The sequence below is a fragment of the Zeugodacus cucurbitae genome, chromosome 6, assembly GCF_028554725.1.
Source record: "Zeugodacus cucurbitae isolate PBARC_wt_2022May chromosome 6, idZeuCucr1.2, whole genome shotgun sequence".
NCBI classification, from domain to species: domain Eukaryota; kingdom Metazoa; phylum Arthropoda; class Insecta; order Diptera; family Tephritidae; genus Zeugodacus; species Zeugodacus cucurbitae.
Window position 1 is genome coordinate 57,032,277 of NC_071671.1, and position 21,506 is coordinate 57,053,782.

The following is a 21,506-nucleotide window of genomic DNA, read 5'->3' on the forward strand; positions in this document are numbered from 1 at the left end:
GAAATATTCTTTTGCATACAGGTGTGTGTTGTCGGCTGTCAATGTAAGCCTGGCTATTTATTGAACAGGAGACGAAGATGTGTTCTACCGAGGGATTGTAGAAATATATTTATTTATATTTAGTTCGTTTATTTCAAACTCTTTGAATTATCTTTTACAATCTGCACCCTTTATATGAACATTTTTACCAAAAAGTTATTACAACATCTAACGGCATCACATGAATCTTTATCACAATTTGACAATTCGATTCGTGTGAATATGTAGGAATATGAATAAGTATTTCCTATGTATACATATATAGATTTCAGTGTATTTTAATTGTCTACAAAGTTTATATTTTTTAAATAAATTACATCCCCACCTACTTATAGTGTTAAATATTACGAAAATGGTATATTTCTTAAAGGATATTTCCTAGAAATATTGTCTATAACAAAACAACATTTGAGGGTCACGACGGGAGACACCTGACGGGGATAACTGTTGGATTGATATAACTATACAGGAATCATTGTGTTCGATTGCCATATTGCGCATGTATGGATGGAGCAGAATAATATCAAAATCGGAATTAGAAAAGAAGTTGATCATATAAGGGAGAACAGTTGGACTTGTATATATTTTTCAATGCTGAATATTGCAAAAATAATAACAAAAAACTTTATGAAAAACGGGTATGAAAAGTAACTTGTGGCCGATTCTCTAACCAAACCGATATTCACACATACTTTCTTAACAATCGGTCCAGTCGTTTCGGAGAAGTTTGAAAAAACTTTAAACTCATAAATCTACTTCGCCTCTCCGTACAAAATTGACTTACCTCATAATTTAAGCTTTATTTCTAGCTTAGTATAGTACCTTATAGTTTTACGTTTAACGACTTTTTATGGTCGTGGCTCATTTGCAATGTCATTATAATAATTAAAACACTTATTTTGGATTTCTCTTTTTTTGAGTCTGCAAGCATCAACTAAATTCTGGATCTTAATTTCAGAGCTTCCAAAACATATTTACTAGTCAATCGAACAATAATTGTTCCAAATCATCTGGCGAAATCTTACCAATTACTACCCTTATCTAATGAACATGCCTTCATCGAATGACATAGCTTTGCATGAAACGAAGACAAAAGAAGGATTTGTAAAATGAATCAAGCTCTCATTCAAGCCGAATTTTTCTAAAGAATAACTTCAATTATAATAAGCTGATATAGTTAAAATTGGAGCAATATAGTCAGTGGCGGTTCCACGGGGAGGGTTTTTGGTGTTAAAACACCCCCCTAAACTCAGAGAAAAATATGTGTTTGTTGATATGGGTTTGGAATGAGGTTCTTGATCAAAAAAATCACATCAAATTATAAGCAATTATAATAAGTTACAAGATTTTTGTTGTTATTCATATAATTCGAACTTTCTCTACATTTGTACAAGCAGTATCGCTGAAGCTTAGTGATTAATTGAGGATTACACGGGATCTCACATTCCATGTTATATTTTCCTTGGTTTTTGAAAGAATTCTTCTAGTATTTCATTAACTGACAGATAAATATCTTTATGAATATTCATTGATGTTAGACCATTAAGCCTATCTTGACCTGACGTATTTCGTAAATAGGTTTTAATTCTCTTTAAACTTGAAAAACTTCTTTCCGGTGATGCTATTGAAAGGGGCAATAACGCCAATATGCGTAAAATCTAAACATTCCCAAAAGACGTTTTGTTCACTGCTTCTAAAGCTTCGAGAGCCGAAGTCCGAAAATGCTTGCCTGAAGTTAGCAGTTTCCACATTTTCACCTCCGCAAGAAAGTTTTGTCCTGAACAGTTGATCACCCTTTCATAAAAAGAAAATATTTCTCGAGCTTTTTTAGCGTCAAAAATTGTAATTACTGTCGACTCGTGTAATGAGTGCAGATACGTTAATAAAATGGTATTTTTATGTATTTAGTCAATTTGCGAACCCATTAAATAGTAAATATTTTAATTAGAATTCTTTGTCGGTAACTCGTTTAGTTGATTCTGTATAAATACGAGTATAAGTACAAGGAATCTGATGCTAAAGCAATAGTGTTTCTAATTTCGTCAGGCAACAAGTCTCAATCCAGATCGTTTCTACAAATGAATACTAAATCCTGTTTGTTGTTTTTGCTTGTGGTGTGCATTGCTGGTTTTGTGTCGACAAAGCCACAACAAGGTAAGTTTTGAATAAATACAAACAGAAAGTCTAAATGTCAACTTTGTGGAGCTCTACTAACGCTTTGTGTTTGTACATCTTAAAGGCTCTGGCAGCTGTGGGGAAAATGAGGTGTTCAGAACATGCGGCACCGCTTGTCCACCAAGGTGCAATGCGAATAATATTCATGTCGTTTGCCCCACGGTATGCGTTGTCGAATGTCAGTGTATTCATGGCTATTTGCGGAATAATGAAGGAAGATGTGTCCTACGTGAGGATTGTTGAAAGGCACAAAAATTACTCTATGTAATTTTATATTTTTTTTTGGCTTCGCGTTTGTGTAAATAAGCATGTGAATAAAATCGAAAATTATGCAAATCGTTATGTTATGAGTATTGAAAACAAAAAATTGATATTTACACTAGCAACTTATAAAAGCAGTTAAATGCATTTTCTTTTCAATAATATATCTAGGGCTTATAAAGAAAGAAATTCATAAAATTTTGTATTAAAGAGTTAAATTTTTGGTACTCCAAATGCAAAACAAACAGTTTATTCTGAAGGTCAAAGTAAATGTTCCTTACTCGAACGTCCATAACTCGAAGTTCTTCATAACTCGAATTCTTAAATTGGCAATAGAAGTCCAATTCCATGAAATTTATCTTCCGTAACTCGAAAGTCGCTCTAATCCCAATTAATTTTAGGAAATATGAAAACATGTGCATGGCGAAATCTGACTTCACTTAATTTGCTCTTTTTAACGTACTTACCTCTAGTTATGGTACCACACCGAAATTATATAGGACTTCACATTATACTTGAGCGTATACTGTAAGCTCTTCAAATCTTTTTTCGAAAGGATTTTATTGTTTTTTTATTGAAGCATACTCAAAGTGGAAGATTTCTCTACTTATTCACGTTTTATAAATTGTCAGTAATAACTACAAAAATTCTGTATAATATTTTATAATGTAGCCAGGTAATGTCGTGCTTAGACTATAAAAACACCCATTTCTCCACCACGCTGATAAGGACTACTACATTTCACGAAAGTAGGTTTTGATTAGTTATACCTCTTCTTTGTTCTCCTACATATAGAGAGTTTATCATTAGTGTAATCAGTCAAGTTTATTTATTTGCCTCTGTTTGTTTTGGAAAAGAACTACTAAGTACAGGGGTTCATCTTCATTTTACTTTACTTTCTTAGCCCATTTCCTTCAATTATACGGGGTAAAACGAAGCCAAAATATGTCTGGCTCTCGTTCATGGTCGTGACCACAATTTTTCTCTAGAACAACGTCACTTCTAATTTTCTAATACGCTGAGGAGAAGTAAGGAATATGGAGAACATATTAACCCCCGTTTGTTTTGGAAAATTAATTAATTTTTATAATACTTATGAAATTTGTCGAAATTATATTTTATGTTTCGGTGGTCAGTGAACAAAAAAGTGCAAATCCGTGCTATGTATATTATATTTATGTATTTAGTCAATTTACGAACCCTAAATGAGTTGTAAATATTTTAAATATAATTATTTGTCGGTAAATCGTTTAGTTGATTCTGTATATATAAGCATGGGATCTCTCGTAAAAACAATAGTGTTTCTCATTTTCTTCAGACAATCAGTCTCAAGTTTGCTTACGAAATGAGTACTAAATATTATATGGATATGCTAGGTCTAAAGCTACACTAATAAGGTGAAATCAATTCATTGACGGCGACTTTTAATCTCTCACACAATTCGCTCGATAAGACCATATATGCAATATTGAGGGATGTCTATGAACTATTTGAACAACTTAGAATTGCACAATAATAAGTTTTTCTAGTTAATAAAAAAGTTCTCGAAAGTATATTTTTTATTTGAAGATCGTGCAAATACGTATTTAGCCAATATGCGAGCCCATGAAATAATCAATATTTTAATTATAGTTATTTGTCGGTAACTCGGTTAGCTAATTTTGTATAAATATAAGTCCAAGATATCTGTCACTGTAATAATAGTGTTTCTCAGCTCGTGCAGTAAACTAGTCTTAATTCAGTTGCGCTTCAAAAATGAGTACTAAATTGTGTTTGTTGTTTTTGCTGGTTGTATGCATTGCTGGTTTTGGTTCGGCAAAGCCTCAATCAGGTGAGTTTTGAGTAAATAAGAGTAAAAGAATAAATAAATAGAGTTGATTAATCGACTTTGTGGAGCTCTAATAACGCTTTCTGTTTTTTTACATCTTAAAGGCTTTGGCAGCTGTGGGAAAAATGAGGTGTTCAAAAGCTGCGGCAGCCGTTGTGAGCCAACGTGCGCTACGAGGAATGACCAAATCTATTGCATCCATGTATGCGTTGCCCGCTGTCAATGTCAGCCTGGCTATTTGCGGAATAAGAAAGGAACATGTGTCCTACCAAAAGACTGTTGAATGGGCCTAATATTATAAAAAAGCTTCGCTTTCTTGTCAATATAGCAGTTTTCGATTACCAGTTGTGCAAATGTTGTGAGGGTTAAAAAAGTAAAAAAAAAAAGAAATAAAAAACTTATTTGTAATTTCTCTTAAATGATCATGATATATCCATGTTTTGTAGAAATATAATCTCATAAAATATTAAAGTGGCGATTTTTTTTCAAAAAATTTCGGTTAATTTGTAAACTATGTGAATGCGATTACATGTGCATCTTCTGATTTTGAAATTGAAGTGTCCTGTCGCCAACCGTGTATAAAATCGGTTCAATAATTCGTCTTGCCTTCAATTTACTGGAATGTATAGTGTTTGGTCTCTGTTTAAAATTTCATCTGTACCGTAAAAAGTATATATTACCTTCATTCTATGTAGGATAAATGAGCGGCTTGTAGAGTTTGCTTTTGGTTTGTCGAGTGTGGACTTTATTTTTCAGTTGCCAGCCCTGTCCCAAGTAATACCAGGTGGCAGGTGTGATTCTGCGATGGATTTCAAAACTATGATTGTCAATAGTGAAGTGAGTGCCAATTCGCGAATGCGCTGACTTTTTATTTGATGGCAGGAGATATTTCGTCTTGTCCTCATAAACCATCATATCTAACCACGAGGGATTTAATATTTAATAATAACTTTTAAAAGCTTTTTTTACGAAACAATTGTTGTGTGTGTTAATGGTTACTTGAACGCAATGCTCAGATTAAGCACATTCAAATTCAATTAGTAACAAGTAAGTAAAGGCTAAGTTCGGTTGCAACCGAACATTTTATACTCTCGCAATTTATTGAAGAATTTTATTAAGATAACACACAAATTTACCCATAAATTCGGCAAAATGTTTAACAGAATAACGAAAATCGTCATATATAGATATGAGGGCTGAGGTAATTCCTGAACCAATTTCATTCATTTTCACCAGCAATGTACACTATATCCAAGACTATACACTCACTTAATTTTGCAAAGATATCTCACATATTAACCAATACATATATGCGGAATAAAGCCCACCGTATTTTTGAAAAACCTACAATTAGATATATGGGCGCTAGGAGATGTTATGACCCGATTGTAATAATTTTTGAAACAGAGACACACTATTAGAAGAAAACAATTTCCTCTGAATTACATTCAATTATCTGAGAGATTTACCCATATTTTCGGTTAAAGTTTACCCTTAGGCGCTGAGTTCAGCATGATCGATATCTGGGGCCTTGAACAGTTTAAGTCCGTTTTCGACAATTTTTTCACAAGTGAAGCCAGAGATGATATACACTATTTGTGTAAAGTTTTATTCCGCTATTTTTATTTGGTCCTTATGTATATATTATAAAGTGAAGAAATGAGATGGCATTCAAAATTGAGTTATAAGGAAAGTAGTCGTGGTTGTGAACCGATTTCGAACATTTTTTATCCGATAACACGGATGTCAAGATATTGTATACCGAATTTCATTGAAATCTGTGGAGTAGTTCCTGAGATATGGTTTTTGCCATAGGTAAGCGATGCCAAGCCCATTTTTCATTTTGTAAACAAATCTGAGTGCAGCTTCCTTCTGCTATTATTTCTGTGAAATTTAGTGTTTCTAACGTTTTGACGGGTGACGATTTAGGGCGATGCCACGCCTACTTCCCCAAAAAAGTGACATCTAAAAATGCCGCTACTAGTGCGATCCTTTATCCCAAATTTTACTTTTATAACTTTAATTATGGCTTAGTTATGATACTTAATAAGTTTTTGGTTTTCGCCATTTTGTGGGCGTGGCAATGATCCTATTTTGCCCATCTTCGAAAGCAACATCTTCAGGGTACCAAGGAAAACGTGTTCCAAGTTTCTTTTTACTCAAGTCAAGTGTCGACAAGGTGAGTTTTGAGTAAATAAAAGTAAAAGAATAAATAAATAGAATTAATCGACTTTGTGGAGCTTTACTAACGCTTTGTGTTTGTACATCTTAAAGGCTCTGGCAGCTGTGGGGAAAATGAGGTGTTCAGAACATGCGACACCGCTTGTCCACCAAGGTGCAATACGAATAATATTCATGTCGTTTACTCCCAGGTATGCGGTGTCGAATGTCTTTGTATTCATGCCTATTTGCGGAATAATGAAGGAAGATGTGTCCTACGTGAGGATTGTTGAAAGGAAAAATTACATAAAGGCTTCGCGTTTGTGTAAATAAGCATGTGAATAAAATCGGAAATTATGCAAATCGTTATGTTATGAGTATTGAAAACAAAAAATAGATATATACATTAGCTACATATAAAAGCAGTTAATGCATTTTCTTTTCAATAGTATATCTAGGGCTTATAAAGAAATTCATAAAATTTTGTATTAAAGGGTTAAATTTTTTGTACTCTAAATGCAAAAGAAACAGTTTATTCTGAACGTCAAAGTAAATGTTCTGCCTTACTCGAACCTCCATAACTCGAATTCTTAAATTGGCAATAGAAGTCCAATTCCATACAATTTATCTTCCGTAACTCGAAAGTCGCTCTAACTCGAAGTGGATTTAGTGGATTATGTCGATTCGAATTAGGGAAGTTCAACTGATATGTTTGTGGTGTAATCCCAATTAATTTTAGGAAAAATGAAAACCTTTGCATGACGAAATCTGACTTCACTTAATTTTCTTCTTAACGTCCTTACCCCAGCTATGGTACAACACCGAAATTATATAGGGCTTCACATTATACTTCAGCGTATACTGTAAGCACTGCAAAGCTTTTTTCGAAATGAAATTTTTTTTATTATTGACGTTTATGAATTGTCGGTAATAGTTACAAAAAGTCTCTATATATTTTATAATGTAGCCAGGTAAAGTCGTGCCTAGAATATAAAATCACTCATTTCTCCAACACGCTGATAAGGACTACTGCATTTCACGATTGTAGATTTTTATTAGTTATACCTCTTCTTTGTTCTCCTACATATACAGAGTTTATCATTATTGAAAATGAAAAGAACTATTAGGTATAGGGAATCATCTTCATCGTTTACTTTCTTAGTCCTTTTTCTTTCTATTATACGGGGTATATATAATATATATTTATGTCTTTAGTCAATTTGCGAACCCATTAAATAGTAAATATTTTACATATAATTATTTGTCGGTCACATCTTTAGTTTATTCTATATAAATAAGCATAGGATCTCTCGCAAAAACAATAGTGTTTCTCAATTTCTTGAGACAATCAGTCTCAAGGTTGCTTACGAAATGTGTACTAAATTCTGTGTGCTGTTTTCAATGGCTTTCTTTCAGGTCTATTCCAAGATTTGGCGTATGTTGTCCATGGTGGATATGCCAGGTCTAAAGCTACACTAATAAGGTGAAATCAATTCATTGACGGCGAGTTTTAATCTCTCACACAATTCGCTCGATAAGACCTTATATGCGATATTGAGGGATGTCTATATGAAGTGATAAAACAAATCTCGTTTTTGAACAACTTAGAATTGCACAATAATAAGTTTTTTTGTTATTATAAAAGTTCTCGAAAGTATATTTTTTATTTGAAGATCGTGCAAATACGTATTTAACCAATATGCGAACACATGAAATAATGAATATTTTAATTACAAATTATTTGTCGGTAACTCACTAGTTGATTTTGTATAAATATAAGTCTAAGAAATCAGTCGCAAAAACAATAGTGTTTCTCAGCTCGTGCAGTAAACTAGTCTTAATTCAATTGCGCTTCAAAAATGAATACTAAATTGTGTTTGTTGTTTTTGCTTGTTGTGTGCATTGCTGGTTTTGGTTCGGCAAAGCCTCAATTAGGTGAGTTTTGAGTAAAATAAAAGTAAAAGAATAAATAAATAGAGTTGATTAATCGACTTTGTGGAGCTCTAATAACGCTTTATGTTTTTTTACATCTTAAAGGCTTTGGCAGCTGTGGGAAAAATGAGGTGTTCAAAAGCTGCGGCAGCGGTTGTACGCCAACATGCGCTACGAGAAATATCAGAATCAATTGCCTCCAGGTATGCGTTGCCCGCTGTCAATGTCAGCCTGGCTATTTGCGGAATAAGAAAGGAATATGTGTCCCAATACAAGACTGTTGAATGGGCCCAATATTATAAAAAAAGCTTCGGTTTTTGTCAATATTGCAGTTTTCGATTTCCAGTTATGTAAATGTTGTTAGTGTTAAAAAAATAAAAAAAAAAAATAAATAAAAAACTTAATTGTAATTTCTCTTCAGTGATCCTATACTACATGTATATCCATGTTTTGTAGAAATATAATCTCATAAAATATTAAAGTGGCGATTTTTTCAAAAAATATCGGTTAATTTGTAAACTATGTGAATGCGATTACATGTGCATCTTCTGATTTTGATATTGATGTGTCCTGTCGCCAAACTTGTATAAAATCGGTTCAATAATTCGCCTTGCCTTCAATTTACTGGAGTGAATAGTGTTTGGTCTCTTTTATACGAAAAAATTTTTGTGTGTGTTTATTGGTTATGGTTACTTGAACGCAATGCTCAGATTTTTAAGCACATTCTAATTCAATTAGTAAATATAAAATTTTCGAACCACAATTATGGTGGTAATACAGTGATCGAGACTAAATATGTTTACATTTAAATAACATATGTGATTTACAATTTCCAGTTTGTTTTGTAAATCACACGAGCCCTTCAAGAGATCTAGTGATTGGGTGTGAAAATTATTTAAACAACAATATTGTTTTTTATTTTTTGCGAATACTTTCTGCGAATCATTAACAGTCAAATAGTACTCAGTGTGTTAATGAGTATTGCAAATATGAGAACTCACTACTTATAGAGAGTAAAAGTGGATACATTAGGGAGGATTGCCATGTGGAATTTTTGTCGGATTTGCTATGATTTTAACAGAACTATATAGTGCCTTATGAAAATATATGTGTTTTAATTATGATTTGAAAAATGTGATTAAATTGTTTATTATAAAGATACTACTAGTAAGCTATCATGAGTATATGAGAACATTTTCTGATATACAAATATATGGATGTACCAATACTTAAAATATTTCTAACTCTGGAACTCATCTGAGGGTAATTAGTTTAGTTGATTAACTATAAATAAAAGTCCGTTGCATCCACTGCTAAAACAATTGTTTTCCCAGCGCGTTCATTAAACTAGTATCAATTTAGATGTGCTTCTAAAATAAATACTATCTTTTGTTTGCTATTTTTGTTTGCTCTGTGCATTGCTGGTTTGGCGTCGGCAAAGCCGCAGAGAGGTGAGTACTGAGTAAATTAAAATAAAAATCCCGAAAAGTCTAGTAATGCTTTATTTTTAAACCTCTTAAAGTCTCTACGGAGTGTGGGGAAAATGAAGAATTCACCAGCTGCGTCAACACCTGTCCACCAAAATGCGAAGGTGGCTACTTTATCTGCTCACGGCGCTGCTTTGCTGGCTGCAAATGTAAAAGTGGTTATTTGTTGAATAATGAGAGAAAGTGTGTTCTCCGAAAGGATTGTTGAGTGACAAATGGAATGAATTATATAATGATTTAGTGGATAACAAATAAATTAGTTGAAGCATGTACATTTTTTTGTTGCATAAATTATCAGTCACTTAATTTTCTGCTGTCACCCAGCTGTCATGAACTTTTATATTTCCGCAATGTGTGAATGCATAAGTTAGGTAAATTATTGAGATGTTTCCAATTAGTGAAGTTCATTTCTTGTTTTAAAAATGAAATGAAAATATTTTCCAAAAAATGACCTAAAATTAAAAAAAATATGTTTTCAAAAAATTTTACAATTCCCAAGTGTCCAGCCTGAAGTATGAAGAATGTCTTATCTGAATCTTCGAATATTATAGATTTATTACTTTATATAATCATCTTAATTTCATAGCTAACGTTTTTTAACTAGTAATCTAATACTAATCGTGTCAAGTGTTTGATGAAACATTACCGATTACTACCTCTTTCTAACGAGTGGGTTGATCAATAAAAAGAGATAAAAAATAATCAATAAATCTAATTAAAAACAAGTAAGTAAGGCATAACTTCGAGTGCAGTCGAACTGAAGAAGCGCTCGCTCTTTCTGAGAAGCATTTAAGAGCAGAGATACATACTATTTGTCTTTTGTATTATTATAAGGTTCTTTGCTTGGAATATTATTGTCATACTTGAAGCGAGTAAAGAATTTTACTAAAATTGATTAGGTGTTTCCAAAAATAACAGTATGAATGTTGATTACGGTACTTTGTTTCCAATTTCGTAATATAATACAATAGAACCTAACCTAACCTAACCTAACCTAACCTAACCTAAAATATATTAATTGGAGAAATGAAATCATTGTAAATTAAACACCACTTCATGAACCAACAATAACGCTACCACCCTAGTGATAGTGAGTATATGAGCAAATACTATGTGAGCGTAAATATATTATGTATATAAATGTATGCGTACAAATAGTCAATATGTACACTCATTAAATAGTAAATAGTATTTTAGAATCATCTGTCGGCAACTCATTTCGTTGATATTGTGTATAAATAAAAGTGCGAGGAATCTGTCACTAAAATAATAGTGTTTCTCAGCTCGTACAGTAAACTAGTCTCAATTACAGATCGCTACTAAAAATGAATTCAAAATTCTGTTTGTTGTTTTTGCTCGTTGTGTGCATTGCTGCTTCGGTGTCGGCGAAGCCACAAGGAGGTGAGTTGTGTTTAAATAAAAAATATTTTTCTAAAAATATAAAAAAATCGGTTCTGTGGATTAACGCTTTGTAATTGTTCATCTTAAAGGCTCTGGCAGCTGTGGTAAAAATGAGGAATTCACAAGCTGCGGCAGCGCGTGCCCACCAAAATGCGATGAGCGGAACGGTCCAAACTTTTGCACCCTCCAGTGCATTGTCGGCTGTCAATGTAAGCGTGGCTATGTGTTGAATAACCAAGGAAGATGTGTTCTACTAAGGGATTGTTGAGTGGCTTAAGCAAGTTTCTTTGTGCATAAGGAAATAATTGACGTGGAAAATTATGTAAATTGTTTTTGTTTGCAGTTATTGGTTACTGAAATGTGTTATTTGTGTTATGATTTATAAAAAAAATGAATTTATTGATGGACTTCAATAAAAAAATATAAAAAAAAAAATTATTAGTTTTGAATTCGGTTGCGGTTGATTGAACTATCTATTTTGGATGATCACACTTATTTTATTCTCAGTGTTTGTAAAGAAAAAAATTCCTTCAATGTCAACCCTATCATGCCCGACTTAAAATGGGCGGAGCTTTCATTTTTTTTAGGACAGATATCTATTAGTCTTAACTCAAATATGAAGTGAAAAAAATTTCAAAGTCCTATGTATCCTGGTTCATTCGTTACAGGATGTTTTTTATAGGGACAAATTAAGTTATTATAAATAAACTGAACACTTTTCTCATGATTGGGCAAGATTGGGCATGAAAGGGTTAAAGTTCAAAATTCTTATATTATTTTTGGATTTCAAAATACACGTTTTATTTTATTTATTTTATCGAATTGTAATTTAAAACTTTATATGGTTGTAAATACTATCTACCTATTCGTCTAACAGATATTGTCATTTGAAATCATATTTACTCATACTCATTATATACTGAACAGCTCAGAGAGATCTTAGCTAATATAGCTAATAACAAGGGGGAAAGTGGAATTAAGTAATATATGTAATGTTGCATAACTCTATAGAATTGGCTGTACAAATATAATATAAACAAATACACGCATTTAAAGGGTTATCTGCCAGCCATAACATATGATAGTTGTACCTTTAATATGTCCAAGGTCATACTGATAAGGTCTCATCAATTGTTCGAATGTAAGCTTTGTTTATTTGTGTTCCAAACAGCTTAAGTTCAGTGAGTTCAACGTTATCAGCGTTGGGAAGTTCCCATGAAATATTACTATTTTAATAGTTCTCCGATTTGTTCACTAACAGAGTAGTCATGAAGTAGTAGGTACAACTGCGATGATTTACTTAAAAATTACATTGTTGACAATTAAAGTTTATGAACACTAAATGATTGAAATGTATATTTTGTTATTGTGAAAAGGTCATAATCACATAATAACTATTAGAAGCTATATAAGTACGAAACCGTATTTATTTGAAATATAAAATATTTCTAAAATCTTAAATTTATTATTTATTATATTTTTTCTTCCAAAACCTGTAGTTATTAACAACTTACTTCTACTTTATTACCACGAACTCTATATTTTATTATTACTTCGCACCGATAAAGTTTTAGCAGTCTAGAGTTTAAATTCATAAATGGAGGTCAAATTTATAGTGACTTAATGTTGTTACCGGCATATTTTAACGGTTTAACTGTTCAAATAAAAAATTAAAAAAAACGGAAATTGATAATTTGTCACTTATTTGAAAAGTGGTTTCACACAAAAAATATCAATTAAGTGTTTGCCAGTATAAGTAATAAATACGTGTAATTATTTTTTTATATTTAAATGAACATAATTTTATTAAAATCCATGACTTTTTGGCAAAAAGTCTCAACTATTTTATAAAACTGTAACCAAAACCACTGACTTGCACACAAGGCAGCAATAAATGAACCAGTAATTATTAATTATTTAGATAAAAAAGACAATTAAACTATTTACCTTTTTGTGGTTAAAATGCAATTATGTTCAATAAACGTTTTTGCTGCCAGCCATTAACTATTCTATTGATGTTAAGTTTTTTGATTTATTTTTTTTTTCACTTTAGCTGAGAATAATATGTTATTATTTTTGGTTTTTTTATTGAGATATATATATTGTTCAAATTTAGAACATATTAATGCCATAAGCACTACCGGTCTCTAAAAATCTAAATCTGCAGCATAAAATAGCGTATTATGCTTGCAGAGCCGGCAGACACGCTGTTCTGACTTAGCTCCTTTACATATATGTTGAATGTGAAAAAAAACCAGTAAGGAAAGGGTAAATTTAGGTGTAACCGAACATTTCATACTCTCGCAATTTATTTATTTAATATTATTAATACAACTCACAATTCGACCCAAAAATTTGTCATATATATGGTAAAACGACCATTGAAAGTTTGAAAACCCTAATATTAGTTATATGGGAGTTAGGGGAAGGAATTTTTCCAAAATATCTGAGAGACTTACCTATATTTTCGGCAAAAAATTTATTGAAAGCACTGAGGTCCTCATATTCCATTTATAGGGTCTTGATAACTTATGGACCGACTTCGACAATTTTTAGAAGGGCGATGCCACTCTTTAAATGCAGCATTTTTGCAAAATTTTGTTCCGATATCTTTACTAGGCTTCCTTCATATATTGTAAAGTAAACGATTCATCGACTTCAAAGTTATGGTATATAGGAAGTAGGTGTGGTTGTAAACAGTTTTGCGCTATTTTCATAACATATTATTGAGATGGCAGGAAAATATTATGAACCGAATTTCATTGAAATTGGTCGAGCAGTTTCTAAGGTATGGTTTTTGATCCATAAGTGGGCGGAGCTACAGCCATTTAAAATTTTGGGTCCCAATTTGAGTGCAGCCCTTCTGTACCATCCTTATAGTAAAATTATTAAAATTTGGTTTCTGGTGTTTTTCCTTACTGAATTAATGTTTTCACACTTGCTACACTTCTACTGGGTGCCATTCCATAAAGGCATCGAGGGCAACGAAATCGTAGACGGGATTGCCAAGAGTGGTGTACAGCTGTCACCGGAAACATGATTAACATCGCTAAACCCTTGCACATTCTATACGATGACATAGACAGGTGCATGGCAAGAAGAATCATATCTCGCTGGAAGGATCTACCGGGGTGTAAAACTGCAAAGGTCATGTGCAAAGCGGTAGATCAAAAATATACAAGGTTCCTACTGGAGCTCGATAGAAAGAGCTGTAGGACCATGGTTGGCATTCTTACCGGTCACAGCCTTGTAGCGGCACATGCCTATAAAATGGGGCTGTCAGATCGGGAGGAATGCAGAAAATGTCAAGAGCGGGGCACCAAGGAAACAGTAAAGCATCTCTTGTGCGTTTGTCCTGCGTTAGCGAGACAGCGTTTTATGTACTTAAGGGCCCTACAGTACGATAATCGATATCGTCAGTGAAGCCGCATAAACTATTAAAATTCACGACAGGCGCAGGCATCCTGAACGATGACTACTGCTCAGGGAACACGTAAAGGCACTCCATTCTGGTATCGCAAAGCACCATAACTGGTCTATGCGTGGCCTGCAGGCCTACCAGACCAACCTAACCTAACCTAACCTAATGTTTTCAACGTAACCTTTGTATGGGAGGAGGGCGTGGTTATAATCCGATTTCCTCCATTTTTGGACTGTATAAGGGAATACCTAAAAGAAATGACTGTGAAAAGAGTTTGGTTGGTGTATCTCTAGTAGTTTACGAGATATTATGAGATATGTAGTAGCAACTCTTGTTGCGAGAGTATTAAAATAACGGTAAATACTTTCATTTATAACAAGAAAGTTATTATTAAAAATTATAAATAGTGGAAGAATACTTTAGTGATTTTTATATGGAACATAGATGAATAATTTTTCAAGTTAAATATTAAACCCCGTCCATCTTCAACACAAGAGCAAATTCTGTAATATTTAAAACTTGAGTTTTTTAAATATTTTATTGGTTTTGAAGATAAACTGTGTTTTAAAATAAATACAAATTAAAATTAAATCGTTCAATATTTCTACGAAATTTTTTTAACTTATTAGTTTGATAAACTCACTTGAATTTGTGGTAACTCTATTCCAAAATAACCTTCCAAATCTTCTCCAATAAGCTTTATAAAACTCCTTATAGTTTGTCACATTTTGTTAAAATTTTAATTCTAATTCGAAACTATTTTTAGCTAAAACACTTTCTCGTTCTTTTTCTTCTTAATGAGGGGTTTCCTGAAACAAATAAAAAATAAAATCTCCACTCTAAGCTATGGTATACCCTAAATTAAAGACCTTCCAAATTTACCACGGACGACTTTTTAAAGTTAGCCATATGTTTGAGCACATTTCATTATATTTGGCAACTATTTTCCCATATATGACTCCTCATTAATCGAATAATTACCTTTTAATATTATCTCCAATTTAATACTAAATTCGAAACCAGCAACTGAAAAACAGATTAAGCCTCTATGGACCATTTCGAATTCCGAGAACAGAAAAAACAACTTTAAAGATTGAGATGATGCCAAATAATTTAAATATTAAACATTTGATAGATCATTTTAACAGGGTTTATGAATTAAAAAAATCTTCCATAAAAATTCTTCCATACAACTGATCATTTTTTCTATGTTTTCAATTTCGAAGAAATTGTTCCAAATAACTGTACTCAGGTATTTAGGAAGAGATTTGGTTACACTTTTCTCTCTTCCAGCTTACTCTAACAGATATTTCAAAATTATAATAATTTCACTCATCAACCAATAAACAGTCGCATGTTTTCCTTTTAAAAATTTCTATAATTACATATTATGATTTGTGGGCACGCTACATATACATAGACATATACACAGGCACTCACACTGACTCATAAAATGAAATTGCGTCCTTGGCCATGACACCATTGCACAGAAACAACCTGTTCGCCAACCAAAAATCACAAATTCCGCGCAGTCGTTAATTACCAATTTCATTTCATTGCGATGAGTGCTTCGGCCAGAAGGAACATAAACACAAAAGCAACAACAACAACAAAGACAGCTGCAAAACATCATATAAGCAACAACAAGTTATGCCAATATGGCAAGTGTACTCAATGAGGTGGTTGTGGCCGCGCGACTATTATCTACTGTGGTTGCCGCAAATAAAGTGTGCCACACACAAAATGGGGCAGCGGCGCGTATAAACATTATGAGTATGCATGTGTGTGTGTGCAGCTTTTAGCCATTATGACAGCTTATGCGCCTCTTGAGTGAAATGTGATGAATAATTTGTTTGTGTGTCAGCTTGGTTGTTAAAAAAAAAAATGCAAAAAATTACAACAACAACAACTTTATTTTTGTTCACTTAAAATACATATGGGATATACAGCTTTGTCGTGAGTTGCTCCAGTTAATTAAAATAAAAAAAAATAATAAAATTAATATCGAAAATGATTTTGAATATATAAATAGATATCTATAAACATACTTACATATATATATTATATACTTGGAGCGTTCAAAATTCCACCTTTCACATAAATTTTCAATAAAAATTCAATTCCAGGTTTTTATATAATTCTTCAGAACTCTTGAAAGTAAATTACCGTTACTTTTTCCACACTTCTACTAATAAGAGCACTTTAAATATATATGAGAGCACTGTTTTTTTATAAGAAATTTTCCCACGCTTCCAGCATGAAATTTCACTTTAAGAACACTTAAGCACCTTAGCATAAATCTTTCTATATATTTCTTTCAGCCAAATTACATGAAATTCTTTCTAAATCACCTTAGAAAGCATTCACTACCACTTGCTTGTTGTTGTTCACTTCCACAGCCGCAAAGCTTCTTCACTTCACACACATGCTACCATTAACGAGCAATCTACGGCACACAAACGAGCGCTTCTTGGCCATCAAAGAATGTGCACAAGGTGCTGGAAGAAAGCCAAAATTAACAAACCAAACGCGTCGAATGACAGAATCAAACTGATCTTGCAGCTTGCTGCTGATGCTTTTGCCGCCGCTATGGCGTGGCTGGTGTCTGCTAATTGTGCGTTACGCCAACCTGTTGCTGAGGAAATGTCAGCTAGAGGTAGCAATCTAAGCAACTATGTTGGTGCAACAACAAAAAAATAACAAGGTAAAGGCAAAAAACAACAATAAACAAGATAAAAGCAAGAACAATAATAACAAAATAAAAGCAAAAATAACAATAACAAAAAATAAGAAAAAACAACAAAAACAACTTGATGAAATTAAAATCAACAACAACAACTCAGCAACATGTTTCACCAAAGTGAGAATTTTCAGCCTAATGTCGTTGGTGGCGTTCCAACTTAGTTATGTGTGTGATGCCACATAATATGCTGTGTTGGAAGATGTCTCCTCTCATTTCTTTGTGATTCACCCGCAAAATGAGCATGTGCCCAACTGATTACAGCAGGTGTTGCATGTCCAAAACGCATACAATTGTGATTATGAAATGTTTTTGTTGCAATCACCATCATCTCGTTGTGTTGCAATGCGCTCTTGCTGTGAATAAGGTGTTGTTCAAATACAATGCAACACTATAATAAGATAAGTAAATTAGCAGCAACCAAAATTGCAAATGCGCGTATTTATTTTTAATGATGGGAACCTTTTGGTGTACACGGTGAAAAAATATTGAAAGTATTTTATTTCATTGCATATTAAATAAAAATGGTTATTGAAAAGTGTTAAGCTCTGAGATCTTACGAAACACAAATAGAATTTTCAACAACAAACTGAAGTTCATTAACTTTAGACTCAGAATGAACAAATATAACATCAATTATAATGATTAATGATGCAAGCTTTTCAGGCTTACTTAGTGTAATTGATTTGGCAGGCAAAAGAAGTGTAGTACTGTTAGACAAAGGTTACCATATATTTCGCAATGTTTATGTTATCAATAAATTCTAAAAAATATTTCTTGAAGAATATGTGGAGTTATTTCAAATCGAGTCTTACATATATAGTTATCAAAAAATATTATAGAAAATGAAAATCATGTCCAATCATGTACCTACTACTAAGCTATTTAGTAATGAAGGTAAACACGATATTATGAATTTATGAAATCTATTCTAGATTTCCATTGAATTATGAAATATTCGCGCTATTTTTAAGTTTTGCTTCGTTAAAGGCAAATCTGTTAGAGAAACGTTCCGTGAGCTTAATGGTGTTTTGGGGGAACTGCGGAGGAATGGTTTCGACGATTCAGAAACGGTGAAAACGACACCATGGATAAGCCAGTCGGTGGAAGACCTGTGGCATTTGGTGTCTCGTGACATCGCCCAGGAGATGGGTGTTAGTCACCAAACCATTTTAAACCATCTGCAGAATGGTGGATAAAAAAAAAGCTTGATGTTTGGGTTCCGCATGCTTTGACGCAAAAAAACCTTCTGGACCAAATCAACGCCTGCGATATGCTACTAAAACGGAACGAACTCGACCAATATGAAACGGATGGTGACTGGCGACGAAAAAAGGATCACATACGACAATAACAAGCGAAAACGGTCGTAGTCAAAGACCGGTGAATCGTCCCAAACAGTGGCCAAGTCGGGATTGACGGCCAGGGAGGTTTTGTTGTTTGCTACCATTCTACCATCTACTGCGAACAACTGGACCGCTTGAAGTAGGCGATCAACCAGAAGCATTCAGAATTGACCACACACAGACCACACACTTCGTTGATGACTCGTTAGAAGCTACGGGAGCTCGAATGGGAGTTTTATCGTATCCACCAATAGCCCGGACATAGTGCCAAGTGATTATCACCTGTTCCTGTCAATGGCAAACGCTCTTGGTGGTGTAAAGTTGAACTCAAAAGAGGCTTGTGAAAAGTGGCTGTCTGATTTCTTCGCAAATAAGGGGGGGGGGGGGCTTCTACGAAGGGGGTATTATGGCGTTGGCGTCTAGATCGAAACAGAACTAAATCCAATCACTGTAACACTTTTTATAAAGTATTGAATAAAGAACAAAAAAACGGAAGGGAGATATTTGCCAACCTATCAGAAGCGTCTTCAAGTTCTTCAAGTTCTAGACTTAGTTTAATATAAAAAGTCTTTACTAACATTGGCCTATATTTTGCGAAGGTTGAACTCATACTGCCCTCAACCTAACTAAAAGTTGAAAATTTGTTCCAGAATTATGTTTCATAGAACCTTATACTAAAGAGTTCAAAAAGTCCTTACTAAAAGTTGAAATTTTTTAATTTAATTCTGGAAATTACGCTTCATTAAATTATGTGTTTATTGAAATTAATTGAATCTCGTGTATCAAATTTCATAAAGAAATATAATTTTACAATTTATATTTAGATCCACAAGGAGTACGATTCTTCGATGATGAGATACTACGAGTATTTTTTAAGATTAAATTTTTTAAAATTATCCTTTGTCTATTTGATTTTAAATATATCTTATCGCAGAAAATTTTTTATGAAATTCCTGGTTTCGATTTTTTCGAATATTTTTTGAAGACTTATACCTAAAATATAATAAATTTTATTTTATTTTACAGATGAGTTTATCCATCAATATTGGAAAGCCTCACTACGATCTTTAAAGTGGTAAGTCAATATAGTTAATATATATTTTAAGGTGTTACTTTAGCTGTTAATAGAAAACTATTTAACGATTTTAAAATTTGTGTCTAATTTCTTGTCTATTTATTAAAAAAAAAAATTAAAAAAATTTAATCTTAAACCCACCAATTCTCAAATCTTTGAAAAATGTAGGTAATTATTTTATTCGTGTTAACCTACATAGTTTCATATTCGTATGAGTGAGATTGAGAGAGAGAGCTTATGGTACATTAATAATTTTTTCTACGCATTTTTTGTTCTTCTGCAAGACAAGTTCTTTTGATTCATCATTTCGCCACGGCGCTGCTAGCTGCTTAAGAACATTTATAGCCGTAACGTGCTTGAGCTTAACTTGATTGCGTATAATTACACTTTCTCTTCGCTATTGATATTCTAAGTATTTTTTTATCCATATGGTAATTTTTTTATTCTGATGGCAGCGCAACACATTAATATGCAGATAAAAGAAAAAAATTGTGGAAGATAAATGCAGATGAGTAGATCTTGTTTGGCATTACAAATGTGGGATAATAATTCTTTGAATTTCTACAGTGGTGAGGAAGAAAATGCCATGAGACAAATTTTATTTATTTTTTGGGGTTTAAGATCACCATTAGAATAATACGCTAAATGATTATTTTTATACTCTCGCAACAAAAGTTGCTAAGAGAGTATTATAGTTTTGTTCACATAATGGTTGTTTGTAAGTCATAAAACTAAACGAGTTAGATATAAGGTTATATGTATATATCAAAATGATCAGGATGACGAGACGAGTTGAAATCCTATCTGTTCGTCCGTCTGTCCGTCCGTCTGTGCAAGCTGTAACTTGAGTAAAAATTGAGATATCTTAACGAAACTTGGAACACGTGTTCCTTGGCATCCTGAGAAGGTTGCTTTCGAAAATAGGCAAAATCGGACCATTGCCACGTCCACAAAATGGCGAAAACCAAAAACCTATAAAGTGTTATAACTAAGCCATAACTAAAGTTATAAATAAAGCCATAAATTTGGAATAAAGGATCGCACTAGGAAGGGGCATATTTGGATGTAATTTTTTTGGGGAAGTGGGCGTGGCCCCGCCCCCAAATCGGTTATTTGTATATAACTCGCAAACCAATAAAGCTATAGAAAATAGTTGAAATCGGATAATAACCACGCCCACCTCCCATACAAAGGTTAGGTTTAAAATTACTCACTAAAGAAAAACGTCAGAAACACTAAATTTCAAAGAAATAATAGCAGAAGGAAGCTGCACTGAGATTTTTTTACAAAATGGGAAATGGGCGTGGCATCGCCCACTTGTGGGTCAAAAACCATATCTCAGGAACTACTCGACAGATCTCAATGAAATTCGGTATATAATTTATTTTTTTATTGATACCCTGATGATACGTGTGAAAAATGGACGAAATCGGTTCACAACCACGACAACTTCCCATATAACTCATGTTTGAATTTCATCTTATTCCTTCTTTTTATAATATATAAAGTAGGAACGAATGAGGATAGCGAAATAAAACTTTAGACAAATACTGTATATCATCTGTGGCATCACTTGTAAAAAATTTTTCGAAATCGGACTATAACTTTTCAATGCCCCGGATATCGAATATGCAGCACTCA

General features: G+C 33.0%; 4 protein-coding genes and 1 long non-coding RNA gene across 5 annotated transcripts in view; 4 read left to right on the forward strand and 1 right to left on the reverse strand.

Moving 5' to 3' along the window:
- LOC105214973 (serine proteinase stubble) overlaps positions 1–17,233 on the reverse strand; it is a 58,506-nt gene extending 41,273 nt beyond the window's left edge. Inside the window, exon 1 of the mRNA XM_054233273.1 lies at positions 16,757–17,233. The gene's annotated coding sequence lies outside the window, so the exon portion shown is untranslated. The remainder of the gene's footprint in view (positions 1–16,756) is intronic.
- Positions 2,037–2,556, forward strand: LOC128922518 (chymotrypsin inhibitor-like). The gene is made up of 2 exons (XM_054233281.1): positions 2,037–2,193; positions 2,279–2,556. Exons 1-2 carry the CDS (start codon positions 2,118–2,120, stop codon positions 2,455–2,457), a joined length of 255 nt encoding a protein of 84 aa, XP_054089256.1. The 5' UTR covers positions 2,037–2,117; the 3' UTR covers positions 2,458–2,556.
- LOC128922516 (chymotrypsin inhibitor-like) lies at positions 4,147–4,770 on the forward strand. Its single transcript, XM_054233279.1, has 2 exons — positions 4,147–4,306; positions 4,408–4,770. Exons 1-2 carry the CDS (start codon positions 4,231–4,233, stop codon positions 4,584–4,586), a joined length of 255 nt encoding a protein of 84 aa, XP_054089254.1. The 5' UTR covers positions 4,147–4,230; the 3' UTR covers positions 4,587–4,770.
- LOC105220626 (uncharacterized) lies at positions 8,239–10,154 on the forward strand. Its single transcript, XR_008471737.1, has 3 exons — positions 8,239–8,398; positions 8,501–9,846; positions 9,918–10,154. It is a non-coding gene; the product is annotated as an uncharacterized LOC105220626 (long non-coding RNA).
- On the forward strand, positions 11,123–11,718 carry LOC105219700 (chymotrypsin inhibitor-like). Its single transcript, XM_011195996.3, has 2 exons — positions 11,123–11,283; positions 11,373–11,718. Exons 1-2 carry the CDS (start codon positions 11,208–11,210, stop codon positions 11,549–11,551), a joined length of 255 nt encoding a protein of 84 aa, XP_011194298.1. The 5' UTR covers positions 11,123–11,207; the 3' UTR covers positions 11,552–11,718.
- Positions 17,234–21,506: the final 4,273 nt, after the last annotated feature.